The sequence below is a fragment of the Syngnathoides biaculeatus genome, chromosome 8 (assembly GCF_019802595.1).
Source record: "Syngnathoides biaculeatus isolate LvHL_M chromosome 8, ASM1980259v1, whole genome shotgun sequence".
NCBI classification, from domain to species: domain Eukaryota; kingdom Metazoa; phylum Chordata; class Actinopteri; order Syngnathiformes; family Syngnathidae; genus Syngnathoides; species Syngnathoides biaculeatus.
This window is the reverse complement of record NC_084647.1, coordinates 10,266,038-10,282,628: the sequence shown is the minus strand read 5'-3', so window position 1 is coordinate 10,282,628 and position 16,591 is coordinate 10,266,038. Positions and strand designations below refer to the sequence as shown.

Below are 16,591 nucleotides of genomic sequence, written 5' to 3'. Positions count from 1 at the left end.
ATACTAATATTAACATGGAATTTTAGACAACGCTTATAATTAGACATGAACAGTGCTGGTTATTGGGGAAAAAAATATTTCAAACATTTTTTCTTTCAATTTTACATCAAGGACACAAAAAGACCCGTAATAAAATAAAGACCTGTTATTATTCAGACAACGTGGCTAAATTTGCATGAATAAATTTGATTCATAAAATAATTTATGAACAAAAACTCAGTTAAAAAAATATGCAGTGTTTTTAATTTACAGGAAGATGTTTACTATGTACATAGGGTTTTCATTGTTTATTCACCACAATGCGACAAAAACTGATTTATTAGAAACAACAAATACATTATAAAGATTTGAAAGACCTCATTGCCGTGCCGTCATTTCCGTTTGCGTCATTTTGGGTGCGCCATCAACCGGGCTTTATCTCTGGTTCACTTGACTTCATTTATACCAGTGGAGGTTCCCCTGAGTGCAGTGGTAAGCATAGAATTTGAATCTACCCACAATCCCAGGTGTAGCATTTGTTATCTGAATGCATGGAAAACTCAGCAAGTGAAACCCATGCATGTTTGCTGATTGACTTTTCATGCGGCTAAGACTGAATGAATGCTATAAACGTGTTTTCTAAAAGGACACACGAGCGTGTATAATTTGTCCATTTTGTATAGTATTTATTATAGATACGCTTCTGGGGAGGGAGGGTGCGGGGGGAGTTTTCTCCCTTGGAGTTGTGTGTTTTCATTATGTGCACCCAATAGCTAAACAGCTGTGAGACTTGCACAAATATTCTCAAGGCTTCTTTATACTCGCGCGTGTGACGACCGAGCTGACATCTCTTAAGTCGCGCGTTTTGAAAATGCGGTGCAGTTCTTCTCCAGGTCAGAGGTGTCGCCATGGCTGCTATTGGCTAGGACGCCACAGATTGGAGTTTCCGCTGCACTTTTTGGTCTTTTCCGCGAGACATTTTTACTTTCCTACTGTAACAAGTAACAAAGCAATAACAATGGTGACCGTGAAAGCGTCTGCTTGAACATCCATCCATTTTCTGAGCCGCTTATCCTCACGAGGCTCGCGGAGTGCTAGAGCCTATCCCAGCTGTCATTGGGCAGGAGGCAGGCTACACCCTGAACCGGTTACCAGCCAATCGCAGGGCACATTGAGTGCTGCCCCTGCTTGAAAAAAATTGACCTAAATGACTCTAGGTCATCACAGCATTTGACAGAAGACCACGCCTCCGCCTTCTCAATCGATTTTGCAACCTGTGGCATCCTCGCCAATACCAGCCGTAGCGACACGTCTGACTTGGAGAAGTAAAAGAATCCCTATAGACTGTTGTCGACTGATGTCCCACATCTTTTGATTTAGAACGCGGGTGCCATCTTGGTTTGGTGAATTCAAGTAAACAGACAGTAGCTAAGCAGGAATCATTTCAGAAAGGCGTATGAATGAAAGCGCACTGCTATACTATCGTTACTAGCGTTGTAAAGCGTCTTTCTTTAGACTGCCAGCTGTGATCAAGAACCAGTGTGTGAAAACGGAGCAATCAACCAAACGGCGACAACTGTGGCTGTATCGTATTAGCAGAGCCGATCCAGCAGCCAAGTCATTCCCTTACGTCCGGGTTTGCTCGGAGCATTTTGTTCTTGGTAAGTATTGGATACCTTTTAGGATTCCACACCTATATAGCAATAACTAAGTTCTGTGAAGGAGAAGTATTCTTTAGGGCCAAGGGCCTACATAATACTCATTTGTGTGTGAATGCAATGCATCTCTCCAAAATCTGTATTTTCTGTTTTATTGTAATATGTTTGGAAAAATGAGTTACCGCACCGCTAGCTGTTTTGTGAGTTGAGTTAAAAATGTAGCCTTGGAGAAAAAGGTGCGGGCTCCACTTGGGACTCGTCTCGGTCGAACCTCGCTCTCTCTCTCCCTCTTGGTAACAAAAATGAAAATAATAATCTAGACCTCTTTCGTTGGTATAATCAATATAATTTAACACAAAGCTGACTGAAATCACGCAGTACATATTTAAATGGCATTGTGGGGTACACTAACCTGAGCAGTGTGGAGAGACGGGTTGCTTACAATGGATACCGCTGCATGACGAACCCAGCCATTGATGAATTGGTTGTAGGCCTCCAGACCTTTGTAATTCTTTAGTTGGTCCATGGTATAAGTGCTTGTCAAGAAGAGGAGATAGTTGACGATGTCTGGATAGGTTACCGATGCCCACAGTCGTGCTTCATTTGTCTTTTTCCAAGGCATATGGGTCGATATTATTGATCAAAGCACACCTCTTGTCGTAATGATTGAAACAACATCGAATGAGCGCCGATAACTTTAAAAAGTCTTTTTAGCCATCATGCGTCACTTTTAACGGTAGTACAAACATTTGTGTAACTCCGGTCTATATGCAAAAGCATTAGAGTGAACAGCGCATCAGTAGAGTGAACCCATCCAACGTGGTCAGGTGCCCCTGATGTAGTCACATGGTCGAAAACAGTCTATTCACACGGTACAATCATGAGTGATACAACTAATTTTTTTGACATGTGTGCAGCAAGCCACTGTGGCCCTCACGAGGCAGTGAGGAACATTTTATTTTACAAGCAGAACAAGCCTAGCTCGTAGAATAACAGACGCAAGTCATTCTACGTGTCATTTTCGGTCACGTGTCATATCCTTAGTGCAGCAAATCATGCTGGGAGTGCCTCCACCCTCCCAGCAATACTACATACACTATGCTGTTGCATGGGACAATGTGTACGTCACTTGATGCAATGCAGGCACTGTCGACCACGGTCGTATAAAGTGGCCTTCACATTTTTTAATGAAGATGCTGAAGTGAGAAAAGGGACACTTGTCATTTATTCATTCATTTGTTGGTTTGCTTTTTCCTGACACTCTTCTTACTCTTTTGAATCCCTCCTTTTTTGGTATTGCGCTGCAGTCAGGATTGAACTCAACTCATTCACTGCCAGTCATTCCCTGACCAGGGAACCCCCACTCTCAGGTATTTTAAAGCAATTTCACCCATTTTTCAAACCCCACATGATATTGTGTACTTGGACTATGTAAACACCAAAAAGACCAAAAGATCACACTCTTCTTTCATCGGAAAAAGTTGATTGACCTTATATTCTTCTAGGCTAATCAGCAGTCAAATATCGATTACTTTCAGCTAAATGAAAATGAAGAAAAAACGCTAGGAAAACAGCCTTTTTGTCAAAGCAGAAACAATGACTGACACCAATATTTTTTTTATTTGGTGAAAATGACAAACATCTGAACATAAAACAACATAGTACCTTTGACAGAAAAAGTAGAAATATAACTATGTACAGAACTTACATGACACAAAATGTAAGCCTATCGCTTCACCAATGCCTTGCTAATATATCAGCGTTACAAATTTAGCTCAACACTTTGCAGGGTCTTATCCTCTTGCTTTTTTTCTCTCCAGCATTTATGCCGCACACACACGCCAGGCAACGCGATGAGTTCCGGTGTTAAGAAACTGAAAGTAAACGAGTTGAAGGACGAGCTCCAGCGCCGTGGGTTGGATGCTAAAGGCCGTAAGGTGGACCTGTTGGAGCGACTCAAGGCGGCGCTCCAGGAGGAAAGCCTGGCTGAGTCAGCAAGCAGCGGAGGAGATGAGAAGCAGGGCGATGACGACTTCTCAGATGATGGGGAGGATACTCTCGAGGAACAAGGTAAAACACTGATTTACACCTTTTAGACCATTAAAGTCAAAATTTACATGAAAATATCCATCCATCCATTTTCTTTGCCGCTTATCCTCACGAGGGTCGCGGGGAGTGCTGGAGCCTATCCCAGCTGTCATCGAGCAGGAGGTGGGGTACACCCTGAACTGGTCGCTAGCCAATCGCAGGGCACATAGAGACAAACAGTCACACTCACAATCACACCTCGGGGCAATTAATGTTGCATGTTTTTGGGATGTGGGAGGAAACCAGAGTGCCCGGAGAAAACCCACGCAGGCACGGGGAGAACACAGTCCACAGAGGCGGGGCCGGGATTGAACCCGGGTCCTCAGAACTGTGAGGCCAACGCTTTACCAGCTGACCACCGCCAGTGACCAGATCATACGTTTAATTCTACTGCAAAATCGATCAAGGTGGCGGTGGCGTAGGTGTTATGTGGAGCAGGGAGGAACCTTTTTTTGACCTGCTTGTGACAAGCTATGCAGAGGTGCTTCAGCATCCTTGAACAACTCACTGAAAACTAAAGATGTCATGTGCTGAGATGACCTTTCCACACCTGGTGCCAGATTGTTAAAAAAAAAAAAAAAAGTTAAGACACAACAAAAGCCTTAGAGGGGGAATAAAAACACAGAAGATTGATTAACATTCACGTTAATATAACAATTAATGGGGTTTTGGGGACATAACAGCATTTTTAACATTATACAACTGCACAAGGCTTGCTCTGATAGCAATACCATGTTTTTTCGATGACCACTGATATAAAGCACATTGTGTATGAAATGCACTATATAAATACATTTGCTTTGCTTTACAGCAAAATGGCAATCACAAATATTAGGATCAATATTGCAATCACGATGAATAATCACAATTATTTTTCATGTCAGTGAAAATAGCATTTTTGTTCACGGTACAGTTCAACAAACTATTTGAACAGTTTTCAGTGCAAAATGAAGATTTAAATCAGAATCATTATTATTGTTCATGTTTCAAAACACAGTAGGAATTTGGCCCTGGTACTTCGAGTTCACGTAGCGTTTACCAAGGGCTGGCCACCGGTGAGTGGCTGACTAGGTTGAGAAAGTGTTTTATATGCAGCCATGCCCATATTTTAAATGCAAAGATCGCTGATGATCAGGCTCATTTAAACGTGGCATCCAAAATCGTAATCACGATTAATCACTATAGATGAGATATCTTTACGTTCAAACTTATAAACTTGCATACAAACTTTTCTATCAAATAAATGGAATACATCATGTAATCATGATGACCTGGCAACAAACTGATCAAAATAACGTCTGCGTTCACAGCAGTGTCTTTTGCACAAGTCGACGATGACTCGCTGCTAGAGGAAGATGAGGATGGAGATTTGGATGGGTATGACAAGGAAGAGGAGCCTGACCCTGATGCCGAATGCGAGCCTTACGGGAGTCAGCCAGTGACGGATTCCGATCACAGCATGAAATACTTCAGCGCCGCCACCGCTCTTTCACAAACTGGCATCACAGAGCCAGTCATCAAATTTGAACTAGAGAAGGAGGAAAATGTACAAGGTGCGTGACGTCAAATTCCAGACACCTTGGTTTGTATTCAGTTAAACATTATGCAAATAGTTAGTTAGTCAAAATTTATTTCAAAGCATCATTTTTTTAAGTTGAGTTATTAATCAGATACTGACCTTAATGGAAGACAATGAGCTTCTGCTTTCCTTACAGGGAGACCTCTGTTTATGGCTGAGGTGGTTTTTCGTGCTTTTTTTTTTTTCGAGTTTATTACGATATTTGCATGCGCGCTTTGTTTTCGTTTATTACGTTATTTTTGCAAAACTGCCATGCGCATTGAAGGAAAATAGCTGGACCTTTTCCAGTCTGATCGTGATCTTTGGAGAAAATAGTTTGTCTAATTTGCTCTCAAACTGGAAGGAAAAAAATGCACAGTTAAGCGAAAATGTTTAAAAAATGTGACTCTTGATCTCTGCCTTGTTGGCCATCTCTGGATTAACAACCCCCCCAACCAAAAAAAACCCCACAAAAAAAGAACACTTTTTCTTATACGACTCTCCAGAAAATGTTACCATGATAGCTACTTCTGTTTGATCAACTTTTGTACCATCTTTGTCCATATTTGGCTAAGACCACCTTCTCTCGTCTGAGTGTAGCAGACCCACTTGTGAGAGCACTTAGGTTGACAACGGTGGCTCAGGAGCACAGGGGGACCTATATTAATAAAGTTAAATTGTGATAGTGTTTTTCCACAGGACAGGAATCTATTTGACACCAATTACTACATATTAGTCAGTGCTTTGACACCATCTTTTGTCATGTAGACCTTTATGGAAGGAGGAAAAAAATTGAAAACTGATTTTGCCAATTTTGATTGGTCACTTACTGTCTTTGAAACAGTCCCACTATTAGGGCATAAGTCGATGACATCTAATGTCCTTCATTACAGAAATAAAAGAGGAGATAAAAATGGAGGACGCCCCAGAGGCGTGTGGAAACGCTGGGCGAGAGGTCCGCGGAGCAGAGACGAAACGTGGACAAAATGGTTACAGTCTTGGAGAACGGGTGACGGTGGAGTCCAAGAAAAGTGGACACCATGACAGAAAACGACCACACGAGGAGAGCAGGGGCTACATCTACTATGAGCATTGTGAGAAGAAGAGGTATCCATTCATTAATTGCCCAAAATGTTGTCTGGAGAGGAAGTTTGATGGTCAGTTCTTTAAGGCAGAAGAGGTCCTTGTTTAAAATAAATTGCGTTACGTCCCTGTTCATCGCGGAGTGCTCAAACCTTTTTGCCCAAAGATGTACTTTTCAAGCAGCCAACCTCCTGTGAGCTACCTATCTTTTTTTGTTGGGTGGGAGAGATATTATTAATCTTCCACACTTCGTATTGCTCAGTAGTTCTTTCCCAGCTCCTTACACAGCAATTCAGTTTTGTCAACCATTTCTTGGTCAAATTTGTATGAAGTCGAAACAAAGACGTGTTGTCTTAAAACTTAAAACCTTTTGACGAAATCAATTTTAAACAATCGTTCCTCCCACCTTCTTCAGTTGGGTCGGGGAAAAAACAGTAAGACATTTCCCGTTTCACGTCAGCTTGCAATTATTGAACCCTGTGCCCAGCAATGAAAATACAAATGTGATGCACGTATCCTAACATTACATAAACTATAACGTTACTTACAATTGTAATAGATGCAGCCATTGACCATATTGACAAAGGCTTCAAATCTTCAATCACACCAGGTTGCTTTGAGCTACTCATTGTAATATCAATAGTACCAGTACCAGTAGTACCAATGCTCACTTGTGGGTGGTAGCATGGTGCCAGGTCTGCCAGACTGCCATAACATATAAAGAAGACTAGTAGAAGTTATGCTGTTAACTTGTAACTACATTTCGGTGAATGACTTTAAGACACACTTTGTTTCAGATCACAATCAGTCCCTTGCTTGGTGTTGACTAAACACTTTCGCATTTGTCACCATAGAAATTAAACTGCGGTGCCTTGTGAAAATATTCAGTCCCCTTGAACTTTTCAACCTTTCGCCACATTTTAAGCTTCAAACATAAAGATATAAAATAAAAATGTTTTCTCAAGAATCAACAACAAGTGTGACACAATTGTGAAGTGGAACAAAATTTATTGGATATTTTAAGCTTTTTTTAACAAATAAAAACTTGAAAAGTGGGGTGTGCAATATTATACGGCCCCCTTGCATCAATACTTTGTAGCGCCACCTTTTGCTGCAATTACAGCTGCAAGTCGATTGGGGTATGTTTCTATCAGTTTTGCACATCGAGAGACTGAAATTGTTGCCCATTCTTCCTTGCAAAACAGCTCGAGCTTAGTGAGGTTGGATGGAGAGCATTTGTGAACAGCAGCCTTCAGCTCTGTCTGCAGTTTCTGCAGATTCAGGTCTGGACTTTGACTTGGCCATTCTTACACTTGGATACGTTTATTTAGGAACCATTCCATTGTAGATTTGTTTTTTTTTTTTGTTTTGTTTTGTTTTGGATCATTGTCCTATTGGAAGATAAATCTCCGTCCCAGTCTCACGTCTTTTGCAGACGCCCAACAGGTTTCCTTCCAGAATGGTCCTGTATTTGGCTCCATTCATCTTCCCATCAATTCTAAACCATCTTCCCTGTCCCCGCTGAAGAAAAGCAGGCCCAAACCATGAGGCTCCCACCACCATTTTTGACAGTGGGATGGTGTGTTCAGGGTGATGGCTGTGTTGCTTTTACACCAAACATACCGCTTTGCATAGCGGCCAAAAAGTTTGATTTTGGTGTCATCTGACCAGAGCACCTTCTTCCACGTTTGGTGTGTCTCCCGGGTGGCTTGTGGGGAACTTTAAACGAGACTTGTTATTGTTATCTTTGAGAAATGACTTTCTTGTTGCCACTCTTCCATAAAGGCCAGATTTGTGCAGTATACGACTGATTGTTGTCCTATGGACAGACTCTCTCACCTCAGCTGTAGATCTCTGGAGTTCATCCAAAGTGATCATGGGCTTTTTCGCTGCATCTCTGAGTCAGTCTTCTCTTTGTACAAGGTGAAAGTTTAGAGGGACGGCCAGGTCTTGGTAGATATGCAGCGGTCTGATACTCCTTCCATTTCAATATGATTGCTTGCACAGTGCTCTTTGAGATGTTTAAAGTTTGGGAAATATTTTTGTATCCAAATCCGGCTTTAAACTTCTCCACAACAGTTTCTCGGACCTGCCTGGTGTGTTCCTTGGTCTTCACGATGCTCTCTCCACTTCAAGCAGAACCCTGAGACTATCGCAGAGCAGGTGCATTTATACGGAGATTTGATTACACACCGGTGAATTCTATTTATCATCAGTCAACATTGAATCCAGTGTTGACTGATGATGATAAAGAGATCCTCACTGAACTTCTGGAGTGAGTTTGGTGCACTGAAAGTAAAGCGGCCGAATAATATTGCACGCCCCAGTTCTCACTTTTTTATTTGTTAAAAAAGTATGAAATATCCAATAAATTTTGTTCCACTTTACGATTGTGTCCCACTTGATGATTCTTGACAAAAAAAAAATATATATTTTGTTTGACGCCTGAAATGTGGCGAAAGGTTTAAAAGTTCAAGAATGCCGAATACTTTCACAAGGCACTGTATTTGTGTTGATAAATATTGGAACGGGTTTATAATTTTTTTTGTTTTTTTCCAAGCAGATAGGGGGTCGGAAATATCTTTCAACATATCATAGAATAATCACTCAGGATAATGACAGCTGACAGACAATAAGCACTGTTTTTGAACCCGTTTGGTCTGACCCGTGACCAAATGGGCCAAGCTACAGTGATAAAGCAAAAAGCAGGCTTGTTCATAACTGGGGCCTCTTGGCCGTTCTCCTCGTGACCCTTTTAAAAGCAAGCCACACGTCAAGCATTGTTTGGTCACACCTCTCATTCCATTGGAAGCCACTGATGTCAATAGCAATTTGAACACCACTGACTGCCAAAGAAGTCTATGAAAGTCAAATATGTTTTTCAATGGAGCGCACAGGCTGACATAGCTGACTGCTGACTCGCAGAGCTTGTGCAGTGTCTTTGAGCTTGTAAACTAGTGTAGTGATGAACTCACCGTGTAGGTGGCAGCAGGTCCCCTGTATGGGTGTGAGATCAGCATACAGTGAGTTGTGATCTCAGGTCTTTGAATCCAACAACCAGTGTTACACGGTGTTCGTTGTCGTAGAGTCAGCCTTTTCTTTTTGGGGAGAAGGGATATAACGGTACATCTGTTGTTTTTAGAGTAAACTCTGTATTTATCTATGATTTTTATCGCTTGAAATGGCTCAAAGCATCTGCTGCCATCAGGTGTCGGTGTATCTTTCTAAAATCCTTCCCAAGCCTTATATGCTTATTGTGGAGTTGCGCCAAACGCTCTATTACAATTACAATTAAGATGAAAACTTATTACGTCTTTTGACACAGAACGAATGGGTTTATGAAAAAATAAGAATACATATTTGGCATTAAATGAGTTCAAATCGAAAATTAAACCTTCCGCTGAGGATGTTTTGGCCACTGCAATAGACATACCTTCTGTATTTCCCAGGTTTCAAGAAGCTTTTCTACAGCATCCTTTGCAAGTAGTTCCATTCAACAAAGAGTTGCTGTCTCTGGGTGAGGCGCTTTTATTAAGCGCTGAAGTGAGAAGCTTCTTAGTTTTGTTGTCGAATCAATCAATGACAGCAGGCATGCAGTTGTTTACAGTTTCTGATTATGTAAAAGGTCTCATCCATATCACCAGGGTAACAGCTTACATGTCGCATTTGGGAGATAAAATGCAAAATACAAGTACTTCTCAGCTGATAGCATCTAGAATTGCCGTTTTCTTTGCCTTTAAAACATATTGAAGGCCGTATTGTTTCTCAAGGATGAATAGTGATTAAATCATATCTCCTTTGTGGCGTTTTTTTTAATGTTTGGATTTTGGTGCTCACACGTACACATAGGTCTACAGCAAGTCTACCTTGGAAAGGCTTAAAAAATATATAGGGTTTTGGAGTGGCTTTAAGTCAGATTTTATGTGACTTTAAACGAGTACTTCATGCTAGAAAAACCTCCAATTTGGCAGTGTTGAAACAATTCTGCAAAGAGAGGGACAAAATTCCTCCAGAGCGATGTGAAAGACATCACCAATTATCCCGAACGCTTGATTTCAGTTATTGCTGCCACAGGTGGCCCAATCCATTATTAGATTCAGGGGGCAATTACATTTTCGTAGATGGTCAGAAAGGTTTCGATATTTTTTTTTTTTTTTTTTGTGCCTTAATAAATTGAATTGTCACTTAAAAACTGCATTTTGTATTTCCTTGGGTTGTCTCTTGAGTGTAAAATCAGTTTGATGATTTGAAACCTCCCGAAAATACAGAAGTGGGCGTGTACTTTTTTCTCACGGCACTGTAACGTGTCATTCTTAGTAACTTTACGGAATTTCCAGCAGACCGCAAGTTTACTTTGAAGCGGTTTATACTGTCACTGTAATCACTACAAGTTTGCCTGGCGACTGTAAATTAGTATGGACAACACTTTACCCCAAACGTGGAAGTGCTGCGTGTATAGTCAGTTGCATTGATTTGAACCATCAATGCGATACCCCCCCCTTTTCACCTCTGTTAGTCCGTGTCATCCATCCATTTTCTGTACCGCTTATCCTCGCGAGGATCACATGCCTACTGGAGCCTATACCAGCTAGTTTAATGGGAGTTGGGTACACCCTGAACATCACCTGCCAATATCAGAGCACATGTTGTGGATACAGAAAGTATTCAGAACTTCTTTAATTTTTCACTGTTAAATTGCAGCTATTTGCTGGATTCATTTAAGTTAATTTTATCCTCACAAATGTATACACGGCACCCCATATTTTCTGTACCCATTGTATAAATAAACAACAATTCGGACTCACATTCACACCTTTGACCATTTTGGAGTCTCCAACCTACTATCCATGTTTTTGGGATGTGGGAAGAAACTGGAGTGACTGGAGAAAAACCACGCAGGCACGGGGAGAACATCCAACTGGCCAGGAATTGAACCCCGGTCGTCAGAACCGTGAGGCAGATGTGCTAACCAGTCGTTCACCATGTCGTGTAGTCCATGTCAAATCACAGCACTTAAGTCCCACACCAATGCTGACGTGAAGGAACTTTGCATTTTACAGATCTTGCACCATGCAGAGATCCCACTCAAGTGACCAGTCTGAAGATGAAAGGTAAAACAAAAAAATCTCTGCATCACACAGTGCAAAATAAGAAAAAAAAAATATATATATATGGTAATTGCATATATTTCTGTAATTTACAAGTCCTGCATCAAGCAGAGGTCCCACCCCGATTCCTGTTAGCAGTGATGAAGAAGGTAAAAAAAAAAGAAAAGTTTTCTTCAAGTAGTATTTTTATGGTAATTCATAATATTTCTACAATTTACAGGTCGGCCATGGAGGACAGATGATGGGGAATATTGTGACTGGTATGAAACTGACTGGCAGCCTAATAAATTCTGCTTCACTGCCACTCCTGGACCCCGAAGTGCTGCTGCAGAAATGGATTCCAATCTGCCATCTGACTTTCTGGAGCTGTTCTTAACCGACGAGCTGCTCCAACGCATTGCGGATCAGACCAACCTGTATGCGACTCAGTATTTTCAAGCACAGTCTGAGAGGTTGCCACAAAGCAGAGTTCATGCGTGGAAACCGGTGTCAGTCCCAGAGCTGAAAACTTTCTTTGGACTCACGTTTCTCACCAGTTATGTTAAAAAGCCAAGCATTGCACTCTACTGGAGTGTGGATGAGGTAGACTCAACACCTCATTTCAGCCAGACTATGTCAAGGAACAGATTTCAGATTATCTGGCAATTCCTTCAATACAACGATCATGAATCACAGCATGATGCTGACAAATTGTACAAAATCCGCCCAGTGTTTGAATACATTGTGGAAAAGTTCAAGGAGATGTATCAACCGGGGCAAAATATTTGCATTGATGAGGGTATGATGCTGTGGCGAGGGCGTGTATCTTTCAGAGTGTACAACCCAAAAAAGCCTGTGAAATATGGAATCAAATCCTACATACTGTGTGACTCCGCCACAGGGTACTGCTTCAATATGCAGCCTGATATTGGAGAAGCTCGTACTACGTCGGAGATAGTTTTCTCTCTACTTGATCGTCTGGCAGGTCATGGTTATACGTTATATATGGATGATTCCTACAATTCTGTAGCACTGTGTGAGCTTTTACTGGGAGCAGACACCAATGTCTGTGGGACATTGAGGAAGAATAGGGGGGAACCTAAGATCTTTAGAGAGATGACAAAGTATGAGTTGGCGGTGGGGGAAAAAGTTGTGCGACACAATGAGAGAGTGATGGTAGTAGCCTGGCAGGACAAGCAGTTACTGAGAATGGTGACAACTTGCCACCAAGATAGGATGCAGAAGGTTAAGGTTTTGCAGAAGGGACACAAAGATGAAGGTTGTCATTTCAAGCCACAGTGTGTTGTTGCATTCAACTCTTCCATGCACGGAGTGGATAGGCTCGACCAAAACATTGCATACTACCCTTTTGTCCGAAGGTCACATAAGTGGTCCAAAAAGTTTGTAGCCTATCTCTTTCAACTTTGTATGTTTAATGCCTATGTCCTCTACAGAGCCAGAAACCCAGGGGAGTTTAAAACCCTCTTGGAGTTCATTCGCAGTGTAGTGAAGTCATGGACTGTAAAGCGACATGTGGGGCTGCAGGTAAAAAAGGATAAAGAAGTTGCAGTTGAGGAAGATTTGGAAGGAGGTCGGCGCTCTACGAGGGCACCATATAAAACTGACCCAGACAGCAGGCTCGATGGACAGCTTGGCAAACACAGACTCGAATACCTGATGCCGGTCGGGAAAAAATTAAAGCCGACAAGGAGGTGTAGGGTCTGCGCACGTAGGGGCAAGCGCAGAGATACCAGAATGTGGTGCACTTCCTGTTGTGTCCCCTTGCATCCTGGAGAATGTTTCACAGATTACCACACTAAAATGAACTATTCTATATAAGGGTGAAAAAACAAGTCTTTTTTTTTAAGATGTGGCAGAATACATAGTAATGCTTTCCCAAAAGTTTTTTGGGGAGGAGCCATGTGTAAAAAAAAAATTGTACATTGTTACATATGTAAATAAATTGTTCCATTGAAAGCCTTTAGCGTTGTTTTTGTTGTTTTATAAATGAAACTAGTGTTCTGATGTTTACAGGTGTCACTTTTGTGAAAAATATTGTTGTCAAACTCACTCTACCCTACCTTGTCCTGGGTGTGGAGTCAAAAGTTTTGTTGAAACCAAACATATAATGTAGGCGTTGTAATCAATCCAGCAGTGATGGGCATGGCAATTCATTAGCGTGTACTTTTAAAAAGATCAGTTAATCGAATCAAGTTCTTTTTCACAGAATATTTAACTGTCTAATCATTCAGTTCATGAAATGGACTTGAAGATAGCATTTGACTGTGTCGCTCGGGGAGTCATGTGGGGGGTTCTTTGGGAGAATGCGGTACCGAACCCTCTGATAGAGGCTCGTCGGTCTGACCAGTGTCAGAGTGCGGTCCGCATTTCTGGCAGTAAATTGTAATAATTTCCGATGAGAGTTGTACTCCGCCGAGGCTGGACTTGATCCCCAATTCTGTTCATATTTTTTATAGAGGCCAGCGACATGACGTCACAGTCACGTGATTTATAGGCCTCGTGCCATATTGGAAGACAAGCAAGTGGACCGGCGGCCGTATCTCCAAGCACCAGTGACCCCATTATTTTTTTTCAAAACTTCCACAAAGCAACCAGCCTCCAAGTATTCTTAACTTCTGTGCGGTTTTTGGCTGCTCCAACAGAGCAGGGCCTGACTTAAACAAGTCACAAGTCAAACTAAAAAAACTTTCTTCTCACCATCAAAGGGATTGGTTGGCAGCATTATCCAGAGCAGATGTAAACACTGCTAATCTGTCCCAATATTGTCTCTGCTCAGATCATTTTGCCACTGGTAAGTGTTTTTTGTCAGTTGAGTGATAAATTTAAGTAAACAGGTGACCTAGATCTGCAAACCCAGACAATGGTGGGTCATGTAAGACTGCATGATCTGTTGGCACTTGGAACATGTAAACATTGAAACTGATACTAAACAGGAAAACATGCTTCCACTTATAAAGATGTTAAATGACTACTGTTTTGAAACGTTTTTCTGGTGTGCTCTGAATAATATGGTTATTGTTTGATACTGTACTGAGTTACATGAATTACAGTGAAGAAAATAAGTATTTGAACACCCTGCTATATTGCAGTTCTCCCACTCAGAAATCATGGAGAGGTCTGAAATTTTCATCGTAGGTGCATGTCCACTGTGAGAGAGTAAATTTAAAAAAATCCAGAAATCACAATGTGTGATGTTTTTTTAACTCTTTATTTGTGTGACACAGCTGCAAATGCGTATTTGAGCACCTGTCCATCAGCTAGAATTCTGACCCTCAAAGACCTGTTAGTCTGCCTTTAAAAGTCCACCTCCACTCCATGCATTATCCTGGATCAGATGCATATGTGTGAGGTTGTTAGCTGCATAAAGACACCTATCCAGCCCATAAAATTAGTAAGACTCAAACTTGTAACATGGCCAAAACCAAAGACCTGTCCAAAGATACCACAGTCAAAACTTCACACGGCTGGAAAGAATTGCCAAGCCGCTTGGTGAAAAAAGGTCCACTGTTGGAGCAATCAATAGAAAATGGAAGAAGCTAAACATGACGGTCAATCTCAATCAGAGTGGAGCCCCATGCAAGATATCACCTGGTGGCATCTCAATGATCCTTAGAAAGGTGAGGAATCAGCCCAGGACTACACGACAGGACATTGTCAATGACCAGAAATGAGCTGGGACCACCGTTTCCAAGGTGACTGTTGGTAATGCACTAAGACGTCATGGTTTGAAATCATGCATGGCACGGAAGGTTCCCCTGCTTAAACCAGCACATGTCAAGTCCCGTCTTAAGTTTGCCAATGACCATTTGGATGATACAGAGAGTCATGGGAGAAAGTTTTGTGGTCTGATGAGACCAAAAGGGAACTTTTTGGTCATAATTCCACTAACTGTGTTCGGAGGAAGACGAATGATGAGTTCTATACCAAGAACACCATCACTACTGTGAAGCATGGGGGTGGTAGCATCATGCTTTGGGGGTGTTTTTCAGCACATGGGACAGGACGACTGCACTTTATTCAGGAGAGGATGACCGCGGCCATGTATTGTGAGATTTTGGGGAACAACCTCTTTCCCTCAGTCAGAGCATTGAAGATGAGTCGTGGCTGGGTTTTTCAACTTGACAATGACCCGAAGCACACAGCCAGGAAAACCAAGGAGTGGCTTTGTAAGAAGCATATCAAGGTTCTTGCATGGCCTCGCCAGTCTCCAGACCTAAACCCAATAACTGGGTTTCTCAGCGACAGCCCAGAAACCTGTCTGATCTAGAGAAGATCTGTGTGGAGGAGAGGGCCAAAATCCCTCCTGCAGTGTGTGCAAACCTGGTGAACAACTACTGAAACGTTTGACCTCTGTAATTGCAAACAAAGGCTACTCTACCAAATATTAACAATGATTTTCACAGGTGTTCAAATACTTATTTGCAGGTGTGTAACACAAATAAATCGTTTCTGGATTTTTCTTTTTATTTTATCTCTCTCACAGTAGACATGCACCTACGATGAAAATTTCAGACCCCTCCATGATTTCTAAGTGGGAGAACTTGCAATATAGCAGGCTGTTCAAATACTTATTTTCTTGACTGTAAATTATGAAATATTTTAGGACTGGGGACTTGTTTTAATAACAGCATCCTTTCAACAACTCACTGAAATTTGAATATGATGTATTCTGTTTTATTAAGTAAGTTAGCCAAACAAAAACTAAATATATTAATATTTTGTTAATTATGATTATTGTTTCAGGAAAGCCAGCACAGCTGTATGATTCCACTAATTCGGACTGGGTTCCAACCATGAACACGGGACACCACAAATTCAAACCTGGATGCGCTAAAAAGTATTCAGCAAGATTTCACCGAAATACAGAACAGACAGCAAAACGTCGGCACCTTGATGCTGCAGCCAGTCTGCTCATGCTGCAGGATGACTTGATGCCTGATGTATTCTTAAGTGCATGTCTTTTTGGAATTATATTGGCATGTTTGTAGTTACCCAAGCATGCTTTATGAGCTCAAGATAATGGACTTTGCATTCTTCCTTGAACGTTGGGAGTGACATTTTGTTATTCAAAGATAGTATCAACAGCTCTAAATTGAAAACAAAAATCTGTTATATTT

At 41.5% G+C, this 16,591-nt stretch overlaps 1 protein-coding gene and 1 non-coding gene across 7 annotated transcripts; both read left to right on the top strand.

Annotated features, from left to right (window-relative positions):
- Positions 1–373: 373 nt before the first annotated feature.
- On the top strand, positions 374–16,591 carry LOC133505310 (piggyBac transposable element-derived protein 4-like). 6 transcript variants are annotated; one of them, XM_061828437.1, is made up of 10 exons: positions 425–471; positions 1,482–1,640; positions 2,945–3,007; positions 3,458–3,707; positions 5,036–5,278; positions 6,177–6,377; positions 11,427–11,477; positions 11,571–11,623; positions 11,695–11,734; positions 16,218–16,591. In XM_061828437.1, exons 4-10 carry the CDS (start codon positions 3,491–3,493, stop codon positions 16,460–16,462), a joined length of 1,050 nt encoding a protein of 349 aa, XP_061684421.1. In that variant the 5' UTR covers positions 425–471; positions 1,482–1,640; positions 2,945–3,007; positions 3,458–3,490; the 3' UTR covers positions 16,463–16,591. The 6 variants fall into 6 exon arrangements, with proteins under 6 accessions (XP_061684419.1, XP_061684417.1, XP_061684421.1 ...); XM_061828438.1 differs by having other exon boundaries at positions 434–471; positions 6,177–6,390; positions 16,218–16,368; XM_061828435.1 differs by lacking the exon at positions 16,218–16,591 and having other exon boundaries at positions 374–471; positions 1,495–1,640; positions 6,177–6,390; positions 11,695–14,282.
- Positions 9,001–9,140, top strand: LOC133505434 (small nucleolar RNA SNORA50). Its single transcript, XR_009796267.1, has one exon. It is a non-coding gene; the product is annotated as a small nucleolar RNA SNORA50 (small nucleolar RNA).